Source organism: Macrobrachium rosenbergii, chromosome 32, assembly GCF_040412425.1.
Source record: "Macrobrachium rosenbergii isolate ZJJX-2024 chromosome 32, ASM4041242v1, whole genome shotgun sequence".
Lineage (NCBI taxonomy): Eukaryota > Metazoa > Arthropoda > Malacostraca > Decapoda > Palaemonidae > Macrobrachium > Macrobrachium rosenbergii.
In genome coordinates this window covers 7,674,753-7,701,824 of record NC_089772.1, presented here as the reverse complement: position 1 = coordinate 7,701,824, position 27,072 = coordinate 7,674,753, and the positions used below count along the sequence as shown (strand labels likewise).

Sequence of the window (27,072 nt, the reverse complement as noted above, 5' to 3'; positions counted from 1 at the left end):
ACAGCCAAATACATTCCTGGAAAGAAGAACATCATGGCAGACCAATTAAGCAGAATGTACTGTACTAGATAATAATAGTTACAGAATGGTCGCTGGAACAGGGTGTTGCGAAAAAGTTGTTGAGTTTGTTGGGGGGCTCCATGTTAGACCTCTTCACTACAGCAAGGAACAACAAACTCTTGTCATATTGTTCTTTAGTACCTGACCAAAGGGCTGCCCTGCAGGATGCCTTTCAACACCCCTGGGACAGCATGGTTGTGTATGCCTTCCCCTTTTTGTCAACTGAGGAAGGTCATCAAATAGGTTGTTCATGTCCCAGGGGCTAAGGATGACCCTCATAGCCCCAAGGTGGTCCCAGGGAACACAACAGCTGGTACCATCAGGTAGTAGCCTCCCTCCAACTTCATGGTTGGAGGCTATCAAGCAGCTCTTCAGAAGAATTGGCTTTTCAGAGAAAGCTACAGCAGCCATCTCCAACCCCCTCAGACCATTGTCCCTCGGGGTATATCAAGGAAAGCGGAAGGTTTTCCATTGATGGTGCAGTGAGAAGGATCTTAATACCCTCAAAATGTCTGTAAGGGAGGTGCTGGATTTTCTCATCTTCCTGTGGCAGGAGAAAGCCCTTTCCATGACAGCAATCAAGGGATACAGGGCTGCCCTTGCCCAAGTGTTCAGACCAAGAGGCATAGACCTTTCAACCTCGTGGAACTGTCAGCCGTGGTGAAGCGTTTTGAAAAGAGCTGTACCCCACAGGAACTAAAACCCCCTGAGGGGGACATGACCAAGGTCCTCACCACCTTGAGACTGCTGCCCTATGAGCCCCTCAAAAAGGCATCTGACTATGATTTGACTCAAGACAGTCTTCCTACTAGCCTTGGCGTCAGCCAAGAGTACTAGTAGACAAGTTGCACTCCCACTCACACATTGTTTCCCCCCACCCATGGGTATTTGTCAATCGGTCTCACATTTCTCCCAGAATTAGTGGCAAAAACCCAGAATCCCAGAGCCCAAGACCCAAAGTTCGATGGTTTCTCTGTCCCCTCCTTGAAGGACTTTGTAGGGGTGAAAAAGACAAAATGTTACTGTGCCTAGTGAGGTCCTTGAGAACCTACGTCAGGCATACATTTCCCTCACAGACCGGCCTCTTGGAGACTGTTAATCAATACGGGCTGGGAGAAGAGGGAGATTTTGCAAAATGGCATCTCCTGATTGAGGGGAGTGATCACCATGATATATCAAACAGATCGCAACAACCCTCTGCCAGCCAAAAGTGAGGGCCCACGACATCAGGGCGATTGGACCCTCAGTGGTATTTAAGAACCATTCAGTCCTTCAGGTCCCTGAGAGCAGAGGTCTTGAAGGGAGTGGGCATACCTACTTGGCAGCCTTGAGAAATCAGCCTCCCGCCTCCAAGTGAGGCTCTATATATGAAAGCGTAGGTTCATATTAGTGTTGGAAGAAATACCAAATTCTGAAGTAATTTGTATTTTTTCTAACATATGAACCTACGCTTTCATGTGTATAAGCTTACCCTCCTCTGGCCACCCCATGTGGTTTAGATCTTTCTCCATATAGGGAGTTGAGCATGGCTACAGATGAGCTGGTTTACTCGATGGAGGAGTCAGGCTGTCTCAAGTCACATGCAACTGTAGACCTAACAATAGTGTTTTGTTTTTATAAGACATTTCAGGAGCTGCCAAAGCGCGCCAAGCGTGAATACTTCATATATGAAAGCATAGGTTCGTATGTTAGGAAAAATACAATTTACTTTAGAATTTGGTAGTGTGGTAGCTGCTGTGAGACCTCAAAGGAAGGGTTACTCTCATGGTCCCCCAGGGCTCCATATGACAGACCAACTAATATTAAAGAATTCCCTTGTAGTTGGTCTCGGCCAGAATAGTGCTTGTTGGCACAGTGATAGAATATAAAGGATTTGGGACAAGAGGACTCTGTCTCATGTTCACAGCAACTACTGTACCTTGGTTTTCCCGTCATCGTTCTCACACAGATGTGGCAACCACATATATTGGCTATTTTCTTCATTACACACAGTCTGTGCAAGACAAATGCTCACCCCAGTCCCACACCTTTTGTCCGGGAAAGTGGATGGGTTTGGGGACTCAAAAACAGGTTTTTCCTATGTCAAAACCTTATTTTTGATAGCTTAGTTGCTGTTCATCTTCAAAAGAGCTTTAGCTCGTAATAAATAAATCCCTACAGCCGATATAAGTTTGTGGTCCAAGGTATAATTCACTTGCAGGTTAACCATCTTCTTTATTCCAGGTACCCATTAGGGTTTGGAAAAAAAGAACAGGAAACAACACACGAACCTAAATCCTTGGAGACTTCTTCGACGGAATCATTTCTGAAGAAAGTGAACAGTTTACTCTCCGTTTGGATGTCGTGCAGCTTAGGAAAGGAGTTAGAGTCAGCCCATGTAGAGACAGTGGTTTGCTTGTGCTACATTGTAGAAAAAATGAGGACCATCAGAGATGTTTGCCATGACATCTGGGTAAACCTTGAGTGGTTGAAGTGGGCATAACGTTTTATTCAAAATACCGAGTTCCCTTATCAGGATAGGGGTTTGCCCTTTAAGAGGTCCTTATTCTTGGTTAGGAATGGTGGTCCAGGAGACAGCAGTTAGTGACAGCTAGGCGTATGAGTGATGAACCATCCTCATCCAAGAGAGCCCAGTTCGCTAATCTGAGCTCCTGATGCCTAAGTGGTCAAGAAAACTGCCTTTTGTAGCATATGAGTTTTACTTGTATAGTGCCCACTAAATTGTGAGGGGATGACTGGAGGAGGGAATTAAAAATTTTTATATTAGAGCAATTACAAAACCATAGAGCAAGGTTTCCAGCAGTGCTGCCTTGTATGCCCTAATTGTTGTAATAGCAAGGCATTTGCCCTCACAAGATAAATAAGAAAATGTGAAACTGTTTCAACAGATTTTAACTGGGCTCTCAGTGTGGAGCTAATCTAACCATGTAAAACTGTTTCAACATAACTGGGCTCTCAGTGTGGAGCTAATCTAACCACATCTTCCATACGGACTGGTACGTCAGATAGCTGAAGTCTTTAGTTTTTCACTAGTTACCCAGCAGTGTTAGGTGAATAATTGTCATGATGGACTAAATTTTTTTAAAAATTCATTGAAGACTTTCCCTCCTACTGTAGGGGATTGAATAGCTGACATAATGGAATCTATTTTCTTGCCATTGTTGAAGCAAAAGGAACCCATGACTGTTAAGCCAATTCAGGGCCACTCGGTAAGCAGTTCCATTGAAAGCTAGTACAGTCTGACCTATTAAATCCAGCATTCTGTGGTCCGGGAACTCTATTAACCGGGATGATTTTTAGTCAACTGCTATTACGTAGTTCTTGAGCAGCTACGAGGGTGATGCCACACGTTTCAGTGTTTTGGATTTTTTTGGATTTCCGAACTGAAGTTTGCTCCGTAAATATTCAAGCACAGTTTATTTCCAACGAAATCGTTGTGTGAAACTCAAAAATATACAACATAAAAAAGGACCATAATTTGCGAATATACTCGTGTCCTCTGAACTCGCGTATCGTGCTAGCACTAAAATTTCATCGAAATGCATGATTTCATCATATACATCATGCATAGTGCGATTGTATTTTCATTAAGTTACGCTAGGCTAGGCTTTCTATGCCTGTCTCAGTTTCAGTAGATACCACTGATAATGCATAGGCTATTATACCTGAATTAACTGTTAACTAAGAAATAGCCCTAGAAGCAAAAGTCCAGTAGGTTAAATGGGAATCTTCATACATTAAATCAGTCTTTTCTTTTCAACCTTGTGATTTGTCTAAGAATTCATTACTATACCCTGTAATTAGCAAACATAAGCTGCATGTAAGACGCTGGCATAAACTACAGAAAATACCGACGTGAACAATCGAATCGAGAAACAGTCGTTTTCTGAGTCAGTTACCGTAACTGACGCAGGGTTGCATTACAGCTGTCAACTTCTTAAAAATTTGGTAATTTTCAGTGGTGACTTCCATTAATGAAAATACAAAAATTTGGTAATTTTCAATGGTGACTTCCATTAATGAAAATACTGCAATGGAGACAGAAGTGTTATGAAAGTATGCCACTAAATTTGTGGTTGAAGCTGTGGCTAGAGAAACGAATATGTGCAGGCCACAAAGTGTTTTGGAAGAGGCAAAAGCAACATCCGATACTGGTGAAAAAACACCTTTACTTCATGTAGCTTACTGCATTTATAAATAAGTTGCAATTTTAGACCCAGCCTTGATAATTTACGAAAAAACGAATCTCCGAAATGCGTTTCATTTAGCCACATACAGTAATGGCTGTGATGATGTCATTAAAATGTAATCAGTTGATGATTTTAAGACTGTAAACATTATCAGAATGCAAATGTTGCTTGAACACTATGTTCATGAATTATAATACGATAATATGACGATAATGCATGAAATATAACTGCTTACAGTACATAAAACAAGTTTTTTTAAATGATCTTTCTTAATACAACTGTTATTTGAATTTTGCAAATGGATATCTTCGATGTAACAACTTTTGTGGGGTCAAGAGTCTCTCTCTCAACTGTTATTTGAATTTTGCAAATGGATATCAGATTTTTTAGTTTTATGCTGAAGACGAAAGCCAGAAATGTTTGAAGTGTTGGAAACATCGAAAGGTGCAAGGAGATCAAAACTCGTAAGTGCGCTTTTAAGGTGGTTTAAGCTCCAACAACCCGAAGGTGTAAGCATTTCTGGGGAGATACTATGGAGCAAGCCAGGCTTTTCATAAGAAACTTAATCTAACGAATGACAGTGATTATTAATAAGCTTTGTTCTACTTTGGTAACACAGCAATATATGTGTGGAATGAGCTTGCAAGACTTTGTTTACTTACAGGTTTTTTAGCATTGATTGCTATCATCTGGGATTTTCTGTGGTCCGTCTATGGCCTGGTCCCAAGGGAGCTGGTTTAAAGAGGTCAGACTGTAGTTTGTTCAAAGTCTTCAAAATCTAGGACAATGGAGGAAAGAAGTATATTGTTCTTCATTCATTCCAGTCTTATAGAAACGTATCTCTTGTTATTGTCTGAATTTCCATATTCGGAGACATACACTGGTGTTGGTGGTTCACGCATGTGGCAAATAGGCCCACTTCCAGTCTGGAAGTGTGGAAGCATACAGTGAACCCCCGTATTCGCGGGGGATGCGTCACACACACACACACACACACCCCCGTGAATAGCTAAAATCCGCGAATACTTAAAACCCCTCAAAAAAACACTTAGAACTGCTCATTTTGGTAGTTTAAACACAAGAAAAACCCTGTAAAAATGTTTATACCTGAGTATTTTAATAGTTTTATCACAAAAAGTTCATTTATTAATGAAAATTATATGAAAATACAGTAATTAGTAAATATTTCTCAGTGAAAAATTCCACGAATGAGCGAATTTTCTGCAAATAATGGGTAGGTATGTTCCATAGAGAAACCCGCGAATGCGCGAGTCCGCGAATCGTGAGAACGCGAATACGGGGGTTTTACTGTATTGGCAATTAATTGAAGAGAGATTGTCCAAAATTCACTTTGTCAAGGCTGCTGTATTTCTCAACAGAGATTCTGATAACCATCTCCTTTGGCAGTTTCTGAATGCCTATTGAAGGAAGGACTAAGCACTATTCAGTATTGGAAAAGGCCGCTCTGTCCCAAAATTCTGCGTGCTCAACCTCAACCATATTTTTCATTGAATGAGGTATTTTTCATTAGGTGAGGTGTCATGCCAAGGGTTGTCAGTATCATTTTCGGGCAGATATTGGTACCCGTACAACTTCTGATTTGAGGTTTTGTAGTCGGACCTGGTCAGCCCCATTGTAAGTGGAACCACCACCTTAAGCAGCAAGTAAATCAGGACAGCTAAGAAGATAAGACCTCTTGCCGTATTGAACTGCAGTTTTGCTATCTGTATGGTTTTGTAAACAAAAATTCTGTTTTAAAGTGTTGAATGAAAATTTTAAAAACTGTGCTTTGAGTGAAGGTTGACAAAGTCAGAAAAATTATGTTATTTATATGTGGGTATGATCACTATCTGTTTAGTGCAGCAAATGAAACATTTGCAGGCATATGAAGACATACTTTGTAAACAATGTGCATACCAAGGATCAATTAGTGTAAATTCATGTATGGTAGCTTTTTATGTAACTTGAATACCACACAAAGGATTCAAATAAAAATTTTAGATTGAATGTAATATCCTTAGTTTATTCACTGGAGAGCCCTACAGACCTAAAGATCTAAAAGTTTATGGTGAGTATATATTTTTACAAAAAACTACTTTATCTTATGGTAAGTAAACATGCCATTAAGGCAGTAGAGGAAGGTTTTATAGAAATGGATGGAAGTGAATACACAGCCATGTTTTAATAATTCATTATGTCATTGATTCTAGTGAATGAGATTTACTTGTATTTTACTTGTACGGTATTTGCTTTTTATGTGACTAACATTTTTCTTGTAGCACAGTGTTTGGTTATTGTGTGATTAATTGTTTGAATTTGTCTACTTATCAGGTTGTAAAAGCCTATGACCACGAAGAACAGGCTTGGACGGCAATCAAGATAATCAAGAACAAAAAGCCGTTCTTAAATCAGGCCCAAATTGAAGTAAAATTATTGGAGATGATGAATCGGGCGGATTCAGACAACAAGTATTATATAGGTAAAGACAAGATAGGTGGGTAGATGAAGCTGAGCAATGCACCCCTAACACAGTAACCACTAACTCTTCTACTATTCTGCCAAATCTTATTTTGTTGGTCTTTTTTTCTTAATTCTACATTTTTGTTATTGTTGCTCATTTTAGGTTCATTACAGGACTATCATGATTATCATTGCCATGATACATTCTGTCAGTCATAATTATGATTTGAAGCATATGTAATCAACATATGTCTGAGTTTTTAATGTGTACATAACCCCAGAACATTTTGTAAAATACAAATTTTATTGGCAATATAGGTTTTTTTGGCACATTAATTGCAATCTATATTTAGGCTTAGGTGATGTGAAATTTTGTTTTTAGGGTTAATGTTTTTCCATGTAGTTCTCTTGTTACACTACAATTATCAAACTTCGGTAATGTTCTTGTAGGATGTAGTTTTTTTTTTTTTTCATCTGTAAGTAATTTGTTCCATATTGAAGTCTAAGAATCAGTTCATCAAGGTATTTAAACTAGTTATGGCATTGAAGCATATTGATGTAACACGAATCTCACAAAAGTTACATCCCTAGTTTATAAAAACACAGCATTTTGTTTCGGTATGATAACTTGATGTTGTGTGCTTGTGTGGTGGTTTTGGAAGAAGCAGCATTAGGAAGCTAGAAACTAGTGACAATATCTATAGTGCAGCCACTACTGTTGATACATCTTTCAATCATTTCCACACATGAGAGGCTGAAAATAAGTTGACTTAATAGATTTTGAGTGCTGAGGTTCAACTCTTACCTACAGTTCACTCAGTAGGCCCAGTTGCAAGTGGCATTAGTGCTTAGCTGGGTCTCAAAAGGTGAAGTGAATAAAACAGACAGCCACTTTACTCCAGAATCCCCTGCTTAGCATTTCTCTCTGCAAGGCATGTCCCCAGTGCCATTCGGTACATGTTTATATAAATATTCTGCTGTATTCATGTAGGTAAATGCGATTATTGCTATCTGAAAGAAAATTGTATCTGGTTGCCATGATCAGATTGGAGGACCAGTGTATCCAGTGTATTTGGAGAGGTCTTTAGAGGAATTAATTCTTTAGGCTTAAACATAATCTTTATAATTTTGTAAAAGGTTGAGGCATCACTAGGTTCCAACCCATGATGGTTTTATTACTGACCATCTTACACACACTGGAAAATATATTTTAAGTTACAACCTGGTTCAAAGTCCAGGTAAACATGCATAGTTTGTGGCTTAAATGTTTTGGTGCTTACAAGTTTTTTCCTAGTTTGTTTTTGTAAAATTATTTACCCTCTTTAAATTTTCATTTAGTTATCCTTTTTCTACATAGTACGAGGTGTGATCATAAATTTTCAGGACTAGTGCTATTAAAACAAAACTACAACACGTACCATTTTAGCATTTAATTTCCTTTGAAGTAGTCCCTTTCGGAAGCCACACACTGTCCAGCGCTGTTTCCATTTGTGGAAGCATTCCTGGAACTCGTTTTCTGGGATAATCAGCAGCTTCCTTGTCGCATTCACTTGGATCTCCTCGACGTCCTGAAATCTTCCTTTCAAGTGGGATTTGATTTTTGGAAAGAGGAAAAAGTCACAAGGAAAGCGATCTGGGGAATACGGTGGCTGTTGGCCCTGAGGGGATGTTGTGCTTGGCCAAAAACCGCTGCACAAGCTGTGCTGAATGGGCAGGTTGTCATGGTACAATTGCCACACCAACACATGCAATTCTGGACTTTTCCAACAAATAGCATCCCACAAATGCTGCAACACGTCACAGTAGTACTCCTTGTTTACTGTCTGACCAGATGGAGCACACTCATGATGAACAATTCCCTTGTAGGCGAAGAAAACACTCAACAGTGTCTACACATTGCTTCAACTCATGCTTTCTTTGGTCTTGGAGAGGTTTGGGTTTTCTACTGTGAAGATTGAGCCTTGGTTTTGGGGTCATAGCCATAGACCCAAGATTCACCACCCGTTACGACCGTTTTCAGAAAGTTTTCACTGTCCTCAATGCAATCAAGGGGATCTTGCGCAACTAAAACATGGGGGTCTTGTTGGTCAGCGGAAAGCAAGATTTGGCACAAACTTGTCGGACACAGTCTCATACCCAAATCTTCAATGAGAATGGACTGAACTAAACCATAATTAACTGCACATCCTCTGATAACTCATGGATGGTGATTCGATGATTTCCCCTCGCAGCTGCCCGCATAACTGCGATGTTTTTCTCAGTTCTGCTGGTTGCGGGGTCCCCCGGAATGTTCGTCACTATTGGCATTTTGTCGGCCATCTTGAAAACATCTGAACCACTCATACACTCGTGTGTGGCTCATATATCCTCTCCATACGCTTTTTACAATTGTGCCTAGGTCTGTACACAGGTATTGCCAAGCTTTTGGCAAAATTTGATGCAGATTCTCTGTCCAACTTTCTCCATCATAGTCAATGCGACGACCACACACTACACATCCTTCCAAGCACTGCTGTAAAGAGCAGAAGTGAGCGAAGACACTAAAAACTTAGTGCATGCATAGTTGGAGATCAAGGTCAATTTATGCCAAGTGGCCTCATTCTGCGTATTTTACCTCCTTTACTATAGCAACGGTCTCGATACTTTATGATCGCACCTCATGTACGTACTTTGCTTGATCTCTTATAATTTTCACTGACAATGAATTAGTTATTACGTGTATTTGTAATTTTCAGTGATTTCTTTCTGTTCTTTAAAATACATTAATATATACAGACAGTCCCCAGTTATCAGAGGGGGTTCCGTTCTCAATGGCATGGCAATAACCGAAAATCGGCAATAACAGCGCCGATCCACGGTTATCGGTGCTGATAACCGGGGATCGGTGCCAGTAACTAGAGATTGGTGTCGAAAATCCAGTTATCATCTTCACTAGACAAGTGCCATAAAACCGGATAGCCAATAACCAGGGATCAGCGCCAGTAACTGGAGATCGGTGTGAAAATCCAGTTATCATAGTCACTAGATAAGCGCCATAAAACCGGATCGGCAATAACCGGGGACTGTCTGTATATATGTGTATATATATATTATATATATATATAAATATACAGGCGGTCCCCGGTTTACGACGGGGTTCCGTTCTTGCGCCCCGCGTCGTAACCGAAAATCGCCGTAAGTCGAACATCGTCGAAAATCGTCAAAAATCATAAGAAAACCTTACTTTTAATGCTCTGGGTGCATTGAAAACGATGTAAACTGCATTATTATTGAGTTTTACATCAAAAAAACCTTCAAATTATGATTATTCTGCCATTTTGGGGCCATATTTCTTCCGTCGGATCGGGCGTCTGACGCGTCGTAACCCCGAACATGCGTCGTAAGCCAGGAAATAATTTCTGATGAATATATTTGAAAAGCGTCGTAACCTCGGACGCCGTGGCGGAACCGTCGTAAACCGGGGACTGCCTGTATGTATATATATACAAAGTAAACCCCCGTATTCGCAGGGGATGCGTACCACACCCCCCGCAAGTAGCGAAAACATGCGAATACTTAGAACCCTTCTAGAAACACTTCAAACTGCCTAATTTGATAGTTCAGACACACAAAAAACTAAAAATGCTTTTACAGGTATTATCCTACTTACAGTGGGGTTAGGTTCCAAAAAACCCATTGTTTCTTGGAAAAAGCATATCTCAAATATAGCCTAGCCTACACTAGGGTATTCAGTACTATGTATACATAATAGCCTACCCTACACTATAAAGTATACTCTATACATCCATAGTATAGTAATTATTAATATCAGCTAATTCTGGAAGTTCATGCAGAGTGCCTTACAATAATTCAATACAAAGAGAAATTGAATAACAAACAAGAATTAGCTTAGCCTACATTATGGCATATTGTATACTGTATATATACGATAGCCTAGCCTACATTATACTGTACTCTGTATTCACATATCGTATTATACAAAACATCAACATAACGAATATGCATCATTTCCGTGGGTCTGTTAAAATGTTATGCCTTAATTCACTGTATCCAGTAATATTGTATATATTCTTATATTGCTTTTGTGTTATAAATTTCGATCATAGCGATCAATGTTTTGGTGTGGAAATCGATTACGTGGTAAGTTTATTTCACTTTATTTAACTCAGTTCAGAGCGCTTTTCTTGCTTCTAGTTAGCGTAAATGAATCTCTGGATACTTTATTTATATGGGACAAGGTTATTTTTAGTTATACGAAGTGTTTTTAAGTCAAAATATAAATTAAATACATCTCATTGTGAAATTAACTTAGCTATTTTTTTCGATACTAGATGACATTGGCCATTTGGGGGCGTTTGTTTTGTGAAAAAAAAAAATCAAGATTCCGTTTGCTATTTTCGCTTGATTTCATCATAACACGAGCTTTACATATTTATCGTTTATCGACGTAAAAATAGCCCAGTAGTTTTGATTAAAATACCTTCTCTCCAATTTTAATTACAGTCGAGTTTCATCCATGTTGCCAATGCCCGATAATTTATAGTCATTAGCAGCTTGAACATTGTTTTCTCAGCTTCAGCTACAACTTGCAGCTTAAATTTAGCAATATATTTCCTTGCCGATCTTTTATCATGAATAAGGGTATAGTGTAAAAATACATCAGTCCTATCCTACTTAACGTCATTTGTACTGTAACTATGGAAATTTCATATTACCATACAGTGGTTGAAATACAAGCAAAACGGCTGTTGTTATCCGATTCGGTGATAAGCAAAACAACATCTTCTTGGTCGGTTGTTTATGGCTGTACACATTTACGCAAGAGTATAACGTTACTAACAATACTTTTATCATTCTCTTTTACTTTTTTAACTAGAAGATGGAATAAAGAGATGGAGGAAAAGAAGTTGATCTATTGTACTTTGGTCACTCTCGCTGCCTGTGCCCGCATGAAATTTGAAAATGTTTTATAAATATTGTCAGTATTAATTGCTTACCCCTTTGCAAAATTGAATTACTGTATCCTAAGGCGAATTATCGTAACTCGAGCACTACTTGAGTTTTTTTTTTTTAATAGTTTTATCGCAAAAATTGCATTTAGTCATGAAAATGAGATGAAAATACAGTAATTAGTGAATATTTCTCTGTGAAAAATACCGTGAATGGGCAAATTTTCAGTGAATAATGTGTATATATGTTCCATGAAGAAACCCGCGAATCATGAGACTGCGAATACGGGGGTTTACTGCACACATACATACATACATACAGGCTGTCCTTGCTTATCGGCAGCATCGGTTAACAGCATTTCGGTGTTACAACACTTGGTTAGTGATGTCGTTAACCGGATTTTCGGTGCTGTTAAGCAGGGATTCGGTGCCGATCTCCGGTCAACAGCGTTGTCAAGTGGGATTTCGGTGCTCTTCTCCAATTAACGGCGCCATTAAGCTGGGTTTTCAGCCCACAACAAAGATTTTGTAGCAAGTCATGGATGGTTTCAGCATTTCAACATACATCATAATTTTCATAGTGTAAAACTAGCGTTGGAGCAGCAAGCTGCTAAATTTAAGAATGTTTTGCATAAGATCATCGATGATGAAGGGTACGTTTCGGATCAAATCTTCAGTGTTGACGAAACAGGACTGTGTTGGGAACGTATGTCTGAACAGTCGTACAACCACGGAGGCAAAAACAATGCCTGGGTTTAAGGCATACAAAGATCAACTGACTCTTCTGCTTGGGGGGAAATGTGGCTGGGTATAAACTTGAGCCACTCCTGATTTATCACTCCGCAGATCCAAGAGCATAAGCAAGAATCAGCAAACGTACACTTTCTGTGCATTACTGGCATAATATTAAAAAAGCATGGATGGCTGCATTTCTATTCAAAGACTGGTTTGTGCACTGCTTTATTCCAGAAGGGAAGGAATATTGTAGGGAAGATAACACCCCCATCAAAAATCTGCTGATTCTTGACAATGCTCCTGGCCACCTGCAGCACACCAGAGATATTAATGAGAGCATAAAAGTTGTGTTTCTGCCACCAAACACAACTTTTCTCATACAACCCATGACCATGGCTGCATTCAAGGCCTCTTATCATCGAAACACATTTGCTCAGGCTATTGAGGCTACGGATAATGAGGACAAAGAGATCAGAACTTTCTGGGAGGAATCCAATGTTCTGAACACCATTCTGAATATTGGAAGGGTGTGGAAGGAGGTAAAGAAAGAATGTATGAATAGGATTTGGAAAAATGTGCCAAAAGTATATGTGAACTCTTTTAAAAGTTTTGATAAGGATGTAGCAGTTGTGGAAATTAATAAAAAGATCGTGTCACTTGGGAAAAGTTTAGATTTAGAACTGGATGGGGAAGATATCCAAGAACTTCATAGATGTGAAAGATGTAGAGCTGACAGCAGAAGATTAATTGAACTTGCAGGAGAGAGAGAAAGAGTAGAAGAGGAATAAGAAATTAAAGATGAGCCAGAGCAAAAGTTTATAATGAAAACAATGGCAGAGGCATTTGCATCAGTTGAACACCTTATGAAACTATTCAGCAAAATGGATGTGAACTTGGAATGATTTGCTAAAGTTGAGAGAGGACTTCGAGATATTGCATGTTACCAAGCCACATACGAAGAATAAAAAGAACAACACCGTGCAATCTACAATGGATGACTTCCTTAAGAAAACGACTTGGGGCCATCCCCTTCCACCATGCCTTCCACCACATTTGAGCCTCAGTCCTTTACATCTCGTGAATTAACAGCCAAAGAAATAACAGCTGAAGAGGAGCGAATTGATGAACCTGCTGCTTTATCATCTCCATCCTCCTCTTTTGATATTTACTAGTTAAACGTAGTCATCAACAGCCTGATACCTGTATTGTTCAAGTATGGCGATGACAGACTGAATTTTGGCGAGTACAGTACACGTCCGATTCTTGTTTGTGTTATGCATTTTGTCTGTTTGTATTGTAAGTCAATCTGCATTAAACCTCCAAAGTTATTAACGGATATTAATAATTAAAGACCAATTAAAAAATAAAAAAGAATTAACAGTACATTACAGTACCATATATGTATAGATTTGTACAGTGTAGGCTAGGCTACTATATATACAGTATATACTGTAGATTATACTATATAATGAAGGCTAGACTGCCACCGAGTTACAATATTTCCGAGTAACGTTGGGTCCATTGTAACACATCCCCATCGTAACTAGGGGACTACTTGTATGTGTGTGTGTAATTGTAATAGCCACAATGCCCTATGTGTGTATGTAATTGTAATAGCCACAATGCCCTCTTAACTTGTTGAATTCTTCACATTTTTTTGGATATGCTTGTCACTACAAAGCCAGAAGATTCAGCTGCAAGAAATTTGAAACAGTTATGATGTCCAGTAGTGGGAAACAAACCAAAGTCCCATAATCATAGCAGGGTCAGCGTAGTGTATCCAAAATAGCACGAAGAATTCAAGAAGTTAAGAGGGCATTGTGGCTATTGCAATTACGTGTATAAATACACACACACACATATATACTGTACACATATACACACATACATACAGGCAGTCCCCAGTTATCGGTGGGGGTTCTGTTCCGACAGTATGACGATAAGTGAAAATTGCTGGTTCTCGGTTATTGGCACCTCTGTTAGGCATGCATCGATGCCAATAAGTGGAAGTCGGCACATACCGGCACTGAAAATCGATTTTTGTTGCTAGACAAGTGCCGTAAAACCGGATCGCCAATAACCAGGGACTGCCTCTATATATATGTAATGTATATATATTATATATAAAGTATATCAGTATATATATAATATATATATATATATATATATATATATATATATATATATATATATATATATATATATATATATATATATATATATATATATATATATATATATATATATATATATATACATAAATATATATATATATATATATATATATATATATATATATATATATATATATATATATATATATATATATATAGTATATATTATATATATATATATATATATTACACACACACATACAGGCAGCCCCACTTATTGTTGGCATCAGTTAACGGTTGTTAACCAGCTTTTCGGTGCCGGTGAGCTATTTTCAGCAGCATAAGCAAGTTTTGGCACTGATAAGCTGTTTATTGCGTCGGTAACTGGTGTATTAGTGCCGATCGGCACTTACAGCACCATAAACGCCATTTATTACCATAATTACTGTGATCCGGTTGTCGATGATTTTCAGTTATCGGCGCTCGGCTGAGAACAGGACCCCTGCCGTTAACTAGGGACTACCTATATATATATATATATATATATATATATATATATATATATTTATTTATTTATTTATTTATTTATTTATTTATTTACTTATTTACTTATTTACTTATTTACTTATTTACTTATTTATTGAAAGATGAAATTCAACTGAAAGGTGTTTGGTTATGTGCTTCATTTTTTATCAATTTCAAAGTGTAATTGAGCACATCTTTAAAAAGGCAAGACTATGGTGAAATTTGGGAATTGATAGTTTTCTGATATACCTAGTTTAATTGGTTTAATTTGCTTTCGTTTATTGTTATATTTTTAAACGGAGAATTCTCAGAAAAAGTTATAATTTTTAGTTTTTTTGTCATTTTCTTAGAATTTGTCTGTATTGATGCCAGTGATTAAACTCTTAATAATAATTGAACTGACTCAGTGGTTTAGCAGAATAAGTTTGTAAACTAAAGAAGGCCAGTTTGCCAAGAAGGTTGACAGAATTAAGATGCTTTTATGTTGATTATGTATGTTTTGCCATCTTGAAATATTTGAAATTTGTCAGCTCTTCATTTGGAATTGCTTTCATTTCCCAGTTATTTGTTTTTATTTCGTTTTGTCAGTAACTGAAATACATTAAGGTATCTTAGTGGATGATTATTGGTTACTGGTAGTAAGAAACTTACTCTGCTTAGTAGTTTGTTTCTGCTATTTCCCTTAGCATAGCCTCTAACATTCATTTTTGTGGGTGGTATTGCCAGGGTTGTCATTTCTGCTTAAAATTTCATTTTTAATTTTGGGTTTAAATTTTAGAGCTTAGAATTGATCCATGTTTTTTTTATGGTTACTTGAAACTTTGTGTACCACCCCTTTATTGAGAGTATTGGTAACATCAGAATATCTTCCTGATGCAGTAGCTTCAAAGGTTAGTGGCCTAGTGCCAAAGGTAACTCAGAGAATGGTGTGTTGATGTTTATTAGCATAACACAACTAAACCTGTGCAACCTTTACTTACTAGATTGTAACATTAAAAACTATCACAAGACATTAGTGAATACTTTGTGGTTAATCGTTCTCAATGTTAGGAAGATATGTGACAAGATTCTTCCTCATGTACCTTTGTACTGTAATTTGAAGGTTTCACCTACTTTTTTATCATCTATTATTAGATAGGTTTTTTTTTTTTTTTTTAATTTTACCTCCCATATTTACTGTTATGTGGATGTAGTTTGATCATATGGTATTTAGATTTTAGTTATAATTTTATTTTTATACAATAATTTGCTAAGGAATTCTAAGCGTTTGCCATAAAAAAAAATTTCGTGCAATTCAGATATAAGTCACTAAATAGAATATACATGAAAACAAAAAAAATAGAAAAGTTCATATAATTCAAGAATCATGACCTAAAATAGCTGTAACAGCTGTTAACCAAAAATAGTATTTGTAATTAGGTAATATGGTATAGTTTGTATCCTGAATTCTGTGAAGAAAATACATTTCAGAATGCGTAGCAGACTCTCATGACACTGTGCTTGTCACAGAATAGGAAAGAAAGTGAACGTATCTGCTTATCTTGGGACTAGATTGCTTAAAATAGAGCCTATGGAGGAGTGTGGGCTGATGCTTATGTGCTAATCCATTTGCTTAATGTTGTTTTATGAAAGCACAAGTACTTGGAAGAGATACAGTTTGAAAGTTATCCAAGGTTTTTTGAAAGTTGGTTTTGCTTTGCAAATTAGAAATCTAGTAATGTAAATAGTAGGCATGTAAATTAATTCTGATATTTTACTTGATCTTAATGTAATTGGCAATTGAATGAGGGGAAACAAACTGCAGCTCATAGGTAGATTGACTTACATCTAAAGGTAATCTAAATCGCAAAACATAAGCTTTACAAATGGAGCGGCGTTAGAGATTAGGTTTCAGATTAGAACTTCAGTTATGATATAATTTTATATTTAAAAATTTATATATATATATATATATATATATATATATATATATATATATATATATATATATATATATATATATATATATATATATATATATATAGCATTCCTCATTTTATTCATTTTGGGTAGCGTTGAAGTGTAAATGTCATTTGAAATTTCAAAATACTTGGGAAGGTAGTTACATCTGTAAAACATTCGTATGATAGTACAGTTTTGATACAGATCAGTAGAAGTTGAATCCTTAGGTTCCAGTTGGTAAAGAAGTATGCTTTTTTGTACTTGGTAAAACAACTTTTAATATAAACACATGAATTTTCTCAAGATTGTAGAGGACTGAATAATAATATGAAGCTGGACTGAAGTACTTCAGACATTTTGAAGGAACCTTTAAGCTCCAGATCCCCCAACATCAAAACTTTAAATGTGGCAAACAAATAGTGTCACCCGTGAAAGTTGTATGAATCTTTGTATTATCATCTTTTAATGCTTTATTATCCAGTCAGTTTTTCCAAATATCAATTTTTTTTTATAGATGCAGAGAAGTGATATTTCCCATTATATTAATAAACAGTATAAGGTCTTTTTGGACATGAAAGGCTTAATGAAAGTGAACATGTAGGTTATCATTATAAATGACATTAGTAGACTCAAAGGCTCCTGGTTGTAATCAAACCACTGAGCTTTGAACAAAGCTCACAAGTGCTGACTGAATAGAAAATGCTAGTACCCCTCATGTGTTTTGTTTTCATAATTTTTTCATAAGCTTACCATATAAAACAAATATTTCATGCAGACCTTTCAGTTATGTGGAACCTGCAAAAAGTTGTGGAACCTGCAAAAAGTTGTCTCATGATTTGACAGGTTTGCTATGGTCAGCGTGTATTATTATTATTATATTATTATTGTTATTATTATTATTACTATTATTATTATTATTATATTGTTAGCACTCGTGTTGGAAAAGCATAATACTGTTATCTCAAGGGCTGCATACACATGCATTTTTATATGTAAGAAGAATTATTTTTATGAATCTTATCTACTCTTAAAGTTAGCTTATATCCTAACGCCATTAAGTGGGATCGGCATTCAGAATAAAAGAAAATAATGACTAAGCCTCTGGGACCATATGTGTAATCACCTGTTTCCCTACCAGGTGATGTTGGAATGTTTACGTTTTTGTCAGAATTCTTCATGCTTTGTCATTGTTTGGTATAATTCCTTGTTGGGCGGGTGGGTTCCGTTCTCAGCTAGCACTTTGCCAGCCGCAAGTTCAAATCTCCGACCAGCCAATGAAGAATAAGAGGAATTTATTTCTGGTGATAGAAATTTATTTCTCACTATAATGTGGTTCGGATTCCACAATAAGCTGTAGGTCCCGTTGCTAGGTAACCAATTAGTTCTTAGCCACGTAAGATAAATCTGATCCTTTGGGCCAGCCCTAGGAGAGCTGTTAATCAGCTCAGTGGTCTGGTTAAACTAAGGTATACTTAGTACTTGTACTTGTTTACTGTTTTTGCATTATGTCATCTACAGCAGGCAGAGGTGATAACATTAGGCTGTACAGAGGTATAGGAAAGAGTTTACATAAACCGAAGTGTTCATCTGTAGCAAGCAGAGATGATAGCGTTAGACTGTATAGGAAAGTTTTAATAAACCGAATTTTTCGGTTGTGCACGATGGCCACACATTTTAGACTAGCTGTTGAGGCATGAATGTGGTTTTTCTTCTCGTTAGGAAGAAAATAGGAATGATCTGATGAGAGGATGAATGATTTTGTGAAGTGTCAGAAGATGTGAGAAGCTGATAGATTACATTTACAAGTCTTTTCCTTTTTCTTCTGGTGTTGCTTTTCCTCCTCCTCCTCCTCCTCCTCCGTTGCCCGATAGGTTAGTTTCTCTCTCACTCCTGCTCTGCCTTCTTTTGCTCTCTTTGTGGTTCAGGAGAAAAATAATAGGTAATTGAGAAATATTCTTGTTTCATTGGTTAGAAATTTGACCGTTTATATTAGGGTGAAGACTGCAGTCTCCCCCCCCTCATAGCGATTGGTCTTTTTGGTTTTCCCTGGGAGAGAAAAAGTGTCAAATCCTTGGCGTCTGTCCGTAGCCCACCCTCTGGACTGCCCTGCTTCTGTTGGTCATTTCCCACAGACAAGGAACCATGGCATGTCTCGGGATCAAGGTCCATGCCCTTTTGATCCTTTCTCAACCATCTTCCGGTTTGAATTTGACATGTTCTCTGAAGGATGTATTTGGTAATTTAGCGCTCACGTAAAGAGGCTCACGTATCATCCGTTTTGGAGAGAGAGGTAGTGATGTGTGTGAACTGATAGAGTTGCTCTAGGGATTGTAGACATACCCTTACTTCACTAGTTTCTGAGCCACGTGTCAATTCTCTTGTTATTTACTCATCCTGTATCTTTCCCCAAGTTGGACATTAACCCTCCCACTCTTACTCAGTTTGCCCCTCTATCGCTTCGTTTTCGCCTCCTTGTGGTAATTGTTCTTATTTGTAATAGCATCTCTTCCTCTTCCACCACTTATTCATCTAGGGTAAGCCAGCCTGGCATTAGAGTGGCTCTCGCTTCTCGGCATTGCCACTTGAAGTGTTGTGCAGATGGCTCTGGACGTTGCCATGGTTCTGTGGTGACGTCACGAGAGAACCCTCTACTTTCCTCACCCAGCTGTCTGGTACTAACCACTGGCTTTCTGTGATTCCCTGCTTTGTCATCTCCTCTGGCATTTTTCACCGCACCGTCATTGTCCGTAGATTTGCCGTTTTCTACCGTCTCGGTTCTTCCTTAGGACTTTATGGTTTTCAGTCCTGATTTGGTTAATTCTTTTTTAGTTTTTAAGTGATGCATAGTTCACATTCCACTTTCACTCTCTTTTGCTGAAGATGAATCCGTTGACCGACTTTCTCTTTTATACTTTTCAGTTCCTGTTTAAATGAGTAAGAAATTACCACTGCTTATGGTAAGGCGCATTATCGTGAAAAGTCGTGCCTTTTGGAGAAGGGATTAACAGACGTAAGCAAAATCTAGTAAACTATTCCAAAGTTGAATAGCTCTGCACCTAACACTCGCAGTGTTTTGTGCTCACAACTGTGTTTGTAGAGTTAGCGCTTAAGAATCAACCAACCAACCAAGGCGATGTGTTGGCATGTTGCTGGCTTAATCAAAAACAACAACTGAGGTGATCTTGGGAGCATACCACTTAAAGCTTGTTCTAGGGGTGCAGGGATGCCACTGCATTGGTTTCCAGTTTTGTGAAGCTGATCAGTGCTGTGTTAGGGCTTCGATAAGATATTAGTGCCTTATCTTCCTCTGTTGTACATGTAAGTTTTGAGTTGTTGCACCAAGGAAGTGAAGACTTCTCTCATCAATAAGGTGCTTTGGCATAACTGTGAGAAGGAAATTGTGTATATATATATATATATATATATATATATATATATATATATATATATATATATATATATATATATATATATATATTTATTTATATATATATATGTATATACTTATGTTTATGTGAATGTGTATACAGGCAGTTCCCACTTACCGGCAGCATCGCTTAATGGTGTTTCGGTGTTACGGCGCTTGGCTAGCAATTTCTTTAACTGTCAGTTGTCACCACAGATCAGTGGAGATGTGACTGGTTTTTTGCCCATAATTATTTGCGAAATGTTCAAATTTAGAGGAGATGTGTGAAGCCCATAGTCCTGTCATTGCAGCCTGGATGCTTTTTCCTGAACCACAGGCATTGCTAAAGGTTCTTTGCAGTGTTCCTGCGGCCCCTAGCTGCAACCTCTTTCATTACTTTTACTGTACCTCTGTTCATATTGTCTTTCTTCCATCTCACTATCCACCCCATCTTAAATATTTCATAAGGCAACCACGAGATTTTTCTCCTGTTACACCTCTCAAACCTTTTACTGTCAATATCTGTTTCAACGTTGAATGACCTCATAGGTCCCAGTGCTTGGCCTTTGGCCTAAATTTTATATTCTGTTCAGTTCAGTTCCAAACCAAATATGTTTGAGAATAACCTTGATTTGCCTTTTACCTTTAGTTATTAGGAAATCTCACCATTGAGTTTTGGGAGCATGAAGGTACACATTGGTTTAAAGGAGCACACCATATCTAAAGGTAGTTTTTGTCTTTGGTTATGGACTGCTGGTAATGGGGTTTTGACTCAGGCACTGGAGTCACTAGTATTCCACAAGATAAAGCCCTTTTTCCCTATAAGGATCTTCTGACAAGTCTCACTACAGGGACCTTACGCCCTGCTGTGGTTCGAGTGTCTGGCTACATTATACCAGTTAGGATCACACAACAGGCAGGAATGTTGAGAAGCATTTTCCTCACATTAAAAAGCTTAAGTTCACTTGTTTCTCTGGCTGAACTAAGCCACTACCCTCATTCAATGTGGTAGTCGGCTTACTTTAACAGTAGGTAAGATTCATTCCAAATAATGACAATTTTTATGATAAAATTATTTGGCTACTTCCCTACTGTTAAAGTGGAAACCCACCCAGCCTCCCCACATCTTAGTGGATGGTCATGAAGAATTCTGACAATGTAAACATTCCATTACCACTTAGTGGGAAACAGGTGATTACAGAGACAGTCCTAGTGGGTTAGTCAAGAGTTATTTTTTTATTTTGAGTTTCGATCGCACCTAATGGCATGAAGATATAAGCTAATTTTAATAGTAGGTAAGTATCCAAATGATCAATTTTATCGTAAAAATTTTCATTTTGTGAGGCTGTATAGACCAAATTCTTCAAAACCACCTGAGCCTCATCTATCCCAAATATATTTTAAGTAAAGCCAAAGGAAATCGCCAATCCTCACTCAGTGCTCCTTGATTCTTGGCTCTCTCCTCTTCCCCCCCTGTTATGTGGATGAAATGAGAAGGCTCAGGTGGATGAGCGGAGCGTCTTGGAAATAGAAGTGCTAGGTACACAATAGCGAGGACAGCCATAGTGAAGATATTAGAGACAAAAAATTAGATGGAAGGAGGACAAATGGAGAACGTTCATTAAAAGCAGGACACAACTGGGCATTAAGCTGAGAAGACAGTGACTAACTCAAGGGCTCCAGTAAAAAAAACTGCCCAGTATGGAAAAATAAAGAATAAACTGTCAAAGATAAAGAACAAAGGAAAACAAATAAAACAATTATATACTGTGAAATGTGACTCACAAGCCTGTTGCACAAAAGAGCATATAGTCCAGTTGGGTTATATAATTAGGAAATAGAGCTTCACCAAATAAAAGGCAAGATTATTTGAATTCAGTGTTTTTTTTTTTTTTATTATATAGTACATAGATGGTATAATCTGGGAAGATATGATCAGAAATAGCAAAAAATCTATATAGAACTAATCGAATGATACTGTCAGAGATTAATTCTGAGGTTTGCATTGAGAACTTTTGTGCAACTCAAAGTTTTCTCTTGCATTTAACCAAACAGGGGAAGTTCAAAACTGTTGCATAAAACCATTTCCTCAGGATGGACATTTTTCTAAAATCATGATAGACTTTATCATTGTACTAATTTTTTGTGCAACCTAGAACATATGGACCAGATGTGTTTCTCAAAAGTGAATATGCCATCAAGATAGCACCTAGAATTCTAATTGAGTTACTCAGTGGAAGGAATACTTTTCAATCAAACAGTCTAGATGGGAGGAATATATTTTCAAAACCTACTAACTGTCATACTTCAGGTTTTGTTAGGATTTAACTTTGTGTCCCATCAATAATTTTTTTTTTTTTCATGTTACTGACTCAGTGTACAGAAGCGATCCATAAAACAAGTTTTTTATGCATTTAAGATTATTCAACAAAAATTACTTAAAGAGTTCCATAAACCTGCAAACAGCAGCCTAATTTCCAAATTAATGTCAATCCATATTCCGTTATGGCGAAAAGAAATTTTAAGTAAAGAATCTTCACCATGCTTAGATTTGGGACATTCATATACCCAATATTCATGACAGAAGCTTTGAGTGGCTGACCAGTAAACTCATTTTGAGGAAATAATGCTACCATACTAAATAAGGCATCTCCAAGGTGCATAAATTGTGGATGTTGTTTATTTATAAAACATTAAAAAAGAAAGTCTTAAATTGAAAGGTCGACCATTTCATACCTCCTGAATAAACAATGTTACATATAATTTTTGATGGTTTATCAGTGGTGGTGTCCTCAGCTGGAATGACTTTTTTTTATTTACTTAGTTTATTACTGGTAGTAATAATCTCTGTAATAAAATGCTCTGTACTCATATATTTATTTTGGGTGCATATAACCACAATGGTTAAGAGGTAATAAACTCCAAATTTAGAAGCTGTTATGCAGTGGAGCTGCCCTCTTATAATACAGAAAGAAAATGCCTTTGCCTGAGCTATGGGACAGTCCATAACATTTGTGATGTTGGGACATGCTCTGTTAACATTTTCTTATGCTACCAACATTTCTGACATTATAGATAAACTAGTAATAACAACGCTAATGTATTATTGCCATTACTATAAACACCAGTGAGAAATATTGCTTTGTACATATGCTTGTACTTAAGGAGAGGAAAGAATAGCAATAAGTTAAGTGTAAGAAGTTGAAAGTGAAGGACTGTTTATAGATATTGTGGTTGCAAATTAACAGCTCAAAATACAAAACTAAACTAAATGGTTATGCTTCAAAAGTGTAATATGACAATGGAAGAAAACTTGTAATAGTGGAGATGGGTTGCTATGATGTCTAAGAGCTACTTGTAGGTTTGAATAAATGAAAATTATGGAAAAACTACCTTAAAGCATCAAAATAAAATGATAGGTAGACCAGGGCAGAAAGACTTGTTAGTAGTTTAATGTAATTTTGAATTATGTAGTTTAGTTTAGCTTATTTAGCATCGGGGGAGGAAACAGCCATTTCGTAATTAGTTATTGGACCAAGGAGTTTTATCTCTTGGCACTACCAGTATCTGGCATTATTTTAAGTTAATCACCCTGTCAAATTTAGAATCTCCTTATAACTATAGTTTAAAAGTTTTTGGATTGCATTTTCTCTGATTTTATATGCTATAGTTTTGTGGTTTTAAAGGCACTGAATATACTATATGTTGATTTTTTAACTTGTGAAACTTAAAAAATTTCTTACATGTGTTAAAAACCACCTAGACAGGATTTTTGTCTGTAATTTACATTATATTCATATTTCTTGTCACAATATTTTTTACAATAAGATTTATTTAGTGTTCATATTATGCAGTTTGAGACCATGCTTTATGGTTGAAAATGTTCAGAGGTGGTCTTGTGATCAACTTATGTTATCAAAATTTTTGGCTCTTTCAGCGGTAGTTGCTTTAGCCAGGACACTGAACGTTTTGCAGTCCTTTACAAATTATTCATGATTTTCATATATGTCATGAAACCTTTCCCCATTGTACATTGCGATTATAATGGGTGTGTATATGATGATATTATGTATTGCAGTACACAAAAACAGTAGATTTTATAATACAAAAAGTCTCTCGCTTCTGGGCCCTGAGTCCTGGGTCCCAGAACCATCCTCAAAACTGGGGATGTTGCCAGTTAAGAAGTATATTTGCAGTTATCTTAGTATGTCTTTCAAATTTCACTGTAGAGCATGAAGAAATATTTAGATTAGATACAGCAATATAGGATGCAATCCGTGCTTCGTAAAAGGTTATGTATGTTTTTTATCAAAGTCTGCATTTAGGTAAAACAGCAGAGGAAACCTGAAGATGATGTGACTGCAACTTACAGATTTGTTACATAATCAAGGATTCTTATTCATTATACCACTGTAGCTTTCAAGATGCAAAATTAGTTTCACTTGCTGCTGTTTGTTACAATAGAGCTTTAGTTGTTGTTGAAGACTCAGTTACTGTATAGTGCTGTAATAGCTGCTTCTGCCACTTGACACTGGGAAAATTTTGGTAGGAATGTCTTATGACCAGTATTCTTTAAAACCTGTGAAAAAAAGATTTAATCTATCAGTATATATTACTGTGTGTATATATATATATACACATACATAATGTGTACTCATAAAATCAAGAAATGTTAGTTACCAGCTGTTGTACGTGCAAACATTAGTGCAGGGATGTTTTGAATGATTTAAAATTCTTATTTGAATTTTGATTGATTTTTTACTAGATTTTTATGATTGCTTGACTTGTTTTGTTTAATTTTATCCCATTTCTCTCTTCCTCCATGTTGCATTTGTTTATACCTTTTATCTTATATCGTTTCCCAAGTTTTGTGGTTTGCAGTGATTGACTGATATTTGTGTCAATGTCATATTTCATTTGTTTTCTTGTTTGTACCATATTTTTGCATAAAAAAATCCATGACATAAAACAACGCGGCCTCTCGGAAGATGTGTAATGTATTTTCATTTTTTCCTTGCAGTACGGTTGAAACGACACTTCATGTGGCGGAATCACCTGTGCCTAGTGTTTGAGCTATTGTCGTACAATTTGTACGACCTTTTGCGCAACACTAATTTTCGTGGCGTGTCCCTCAACCTCACGCGCAAATTTGCACAGCAGCTGTGTACTGCGCTCCTCTTCTTATCCACGCCCGAGCTCCAGATCATCCATTGTGATTTGAAGCCAGAAAATATCCTATTATGCAATCCTAAAAGGAGTGCTATTAAAATAGTGGATTTTGGGAGTTCCTGTCAGATGGGACAGAGGGTAAGTTGGTTGTTATTATTATTATTATTATTATTATTATTATTATTATTACTATTACAGTAAAGCCCCCGTATTCGCTTTCTCATGATTCGCAGACTCAAGCATTCGCGGGTTTCTCTGCGGAACATATCTAGCCATTATTCGCGGTATTTTTCACCGAGAAATGTTCACTAATTACTGTATTTTCATATAATTTTCATGAATAAATGCACTTTTTGTGATAAAACTATTAAAGTACTCAGGTATAAGCATTTTTACTGGGATTTTCTTGTGTTTAAACTATCAAAATGGGCAGTTCTAAGTGTTTTTAGAGGGGTTTTAAGTATTCGCGGATTTTAGCTATTCACAGGGTGTGTGGTACGCATCCCCCGCGAATACGGGGCCGTTCACTGTATTATTATTATTGTTATTATTATTACCACCACCACCACCACCACCACCACCACCACCACCACCACCACCACCACCACCACCACCACCACCACCACCACATATTTGTGTCCTATGCCAGTCATCCCAACATTCCTCTCCTACTTCCATATTCATTGTTCTGAATCCTATGTCCCTTGGTCTGCCCCTCCAATGCTTTTCCTTAGCAGTGTGCCCAGGTACTGTGAACACCAGTTTTCCTTCTTTATTATAAGTGTGCCACCTCCCCCCCCCACCACCTCATGTTGAAAGATCTCAAATATAGATAAAATAATTCTATTCCAGTTACTGTTTGTCACTTTCAGCAGTCTTATCTTGCCACTTAATTCCTAATACCCTTCTTAAGACTCATTTTAAGTTGCTGTTAAAGTTTAACCATCAGAATCACTGTACTGTATCAATGTTGGTCCAGTATAGTGTATTATATTTCTAAATTAGTTTGTACATTCCAACCGCCTCTCCTGGCTTTCCCATCCCAACCACCAATTTGTATTACACGTGTTATAATGCTCCTTTTTAGACAATGCTTTGACCTTCCCACCACTTTCATCACCTCCAGTAACACATTACCGGGGGTTTCTACATTCCTCATAAGTCAGTCCTACTTTACATCCTTCTGACAAAATATTCTGTGTCATATTCATTGGCTCAGAAGTTTTAGCTGGAAAAAGAGGCTTGCCTTCAAGGCAGAAGGCACTAAGTGCCATGGCTTTAACAAAAGTAATCATCGTATAGGTGTAAAGCACAGATTAGTTTAGGTTAGGAACTATTTGGAATTGCTGTTAGCTGTAAGATATCCAGAAACTATTTAAGTGCAGGTTATTATATAGGGTTTATGTTGCTTAACAAACTTTGTACCTTATCTGAAAGCCAGACCCCCCAAAATCTGGTAAGTTGAGGGGCTACTATATATATAGTACACACTACACACACACACTGGTACAGTACTTCAACTT

At 37.2% G+C, this 27,072-nt stretch overlaps 1 protein-coding gene across 3 annotated transcripts in view; it reads left to right on the top strand.

Moving 5' to 3' along the window:
• The window catches only part of LOC136855631 (dual specificity tyrosine-phosphorylation-regulated kinase 1B-like), a 121,327-nt gene that overhangs the window by 64,787 nt on the left and 29,468 nt on the right, over positions 1 to 27,072 (top strand). For 2 of the 3 annotated variants that reach the window (XM_067132789.1, XM_067132791.1), the window contains exons 5-6: positions 6,582 to 6,744; positions 25,401 to 25,687. In XM_067132789.1, the coding sequence (XP_066988890.1) occupies positions 6,582 to 6,744; positions 25,401 to 25,687 (450 nt within the window). The remainder of the gene's footprint in view (positions 1 to 6,581; positions 6,745 to 25,400; positions 25,688 to 27,072) is intronic. The other variant, XM_067132790.1, reaches the window with a different exon arrangement.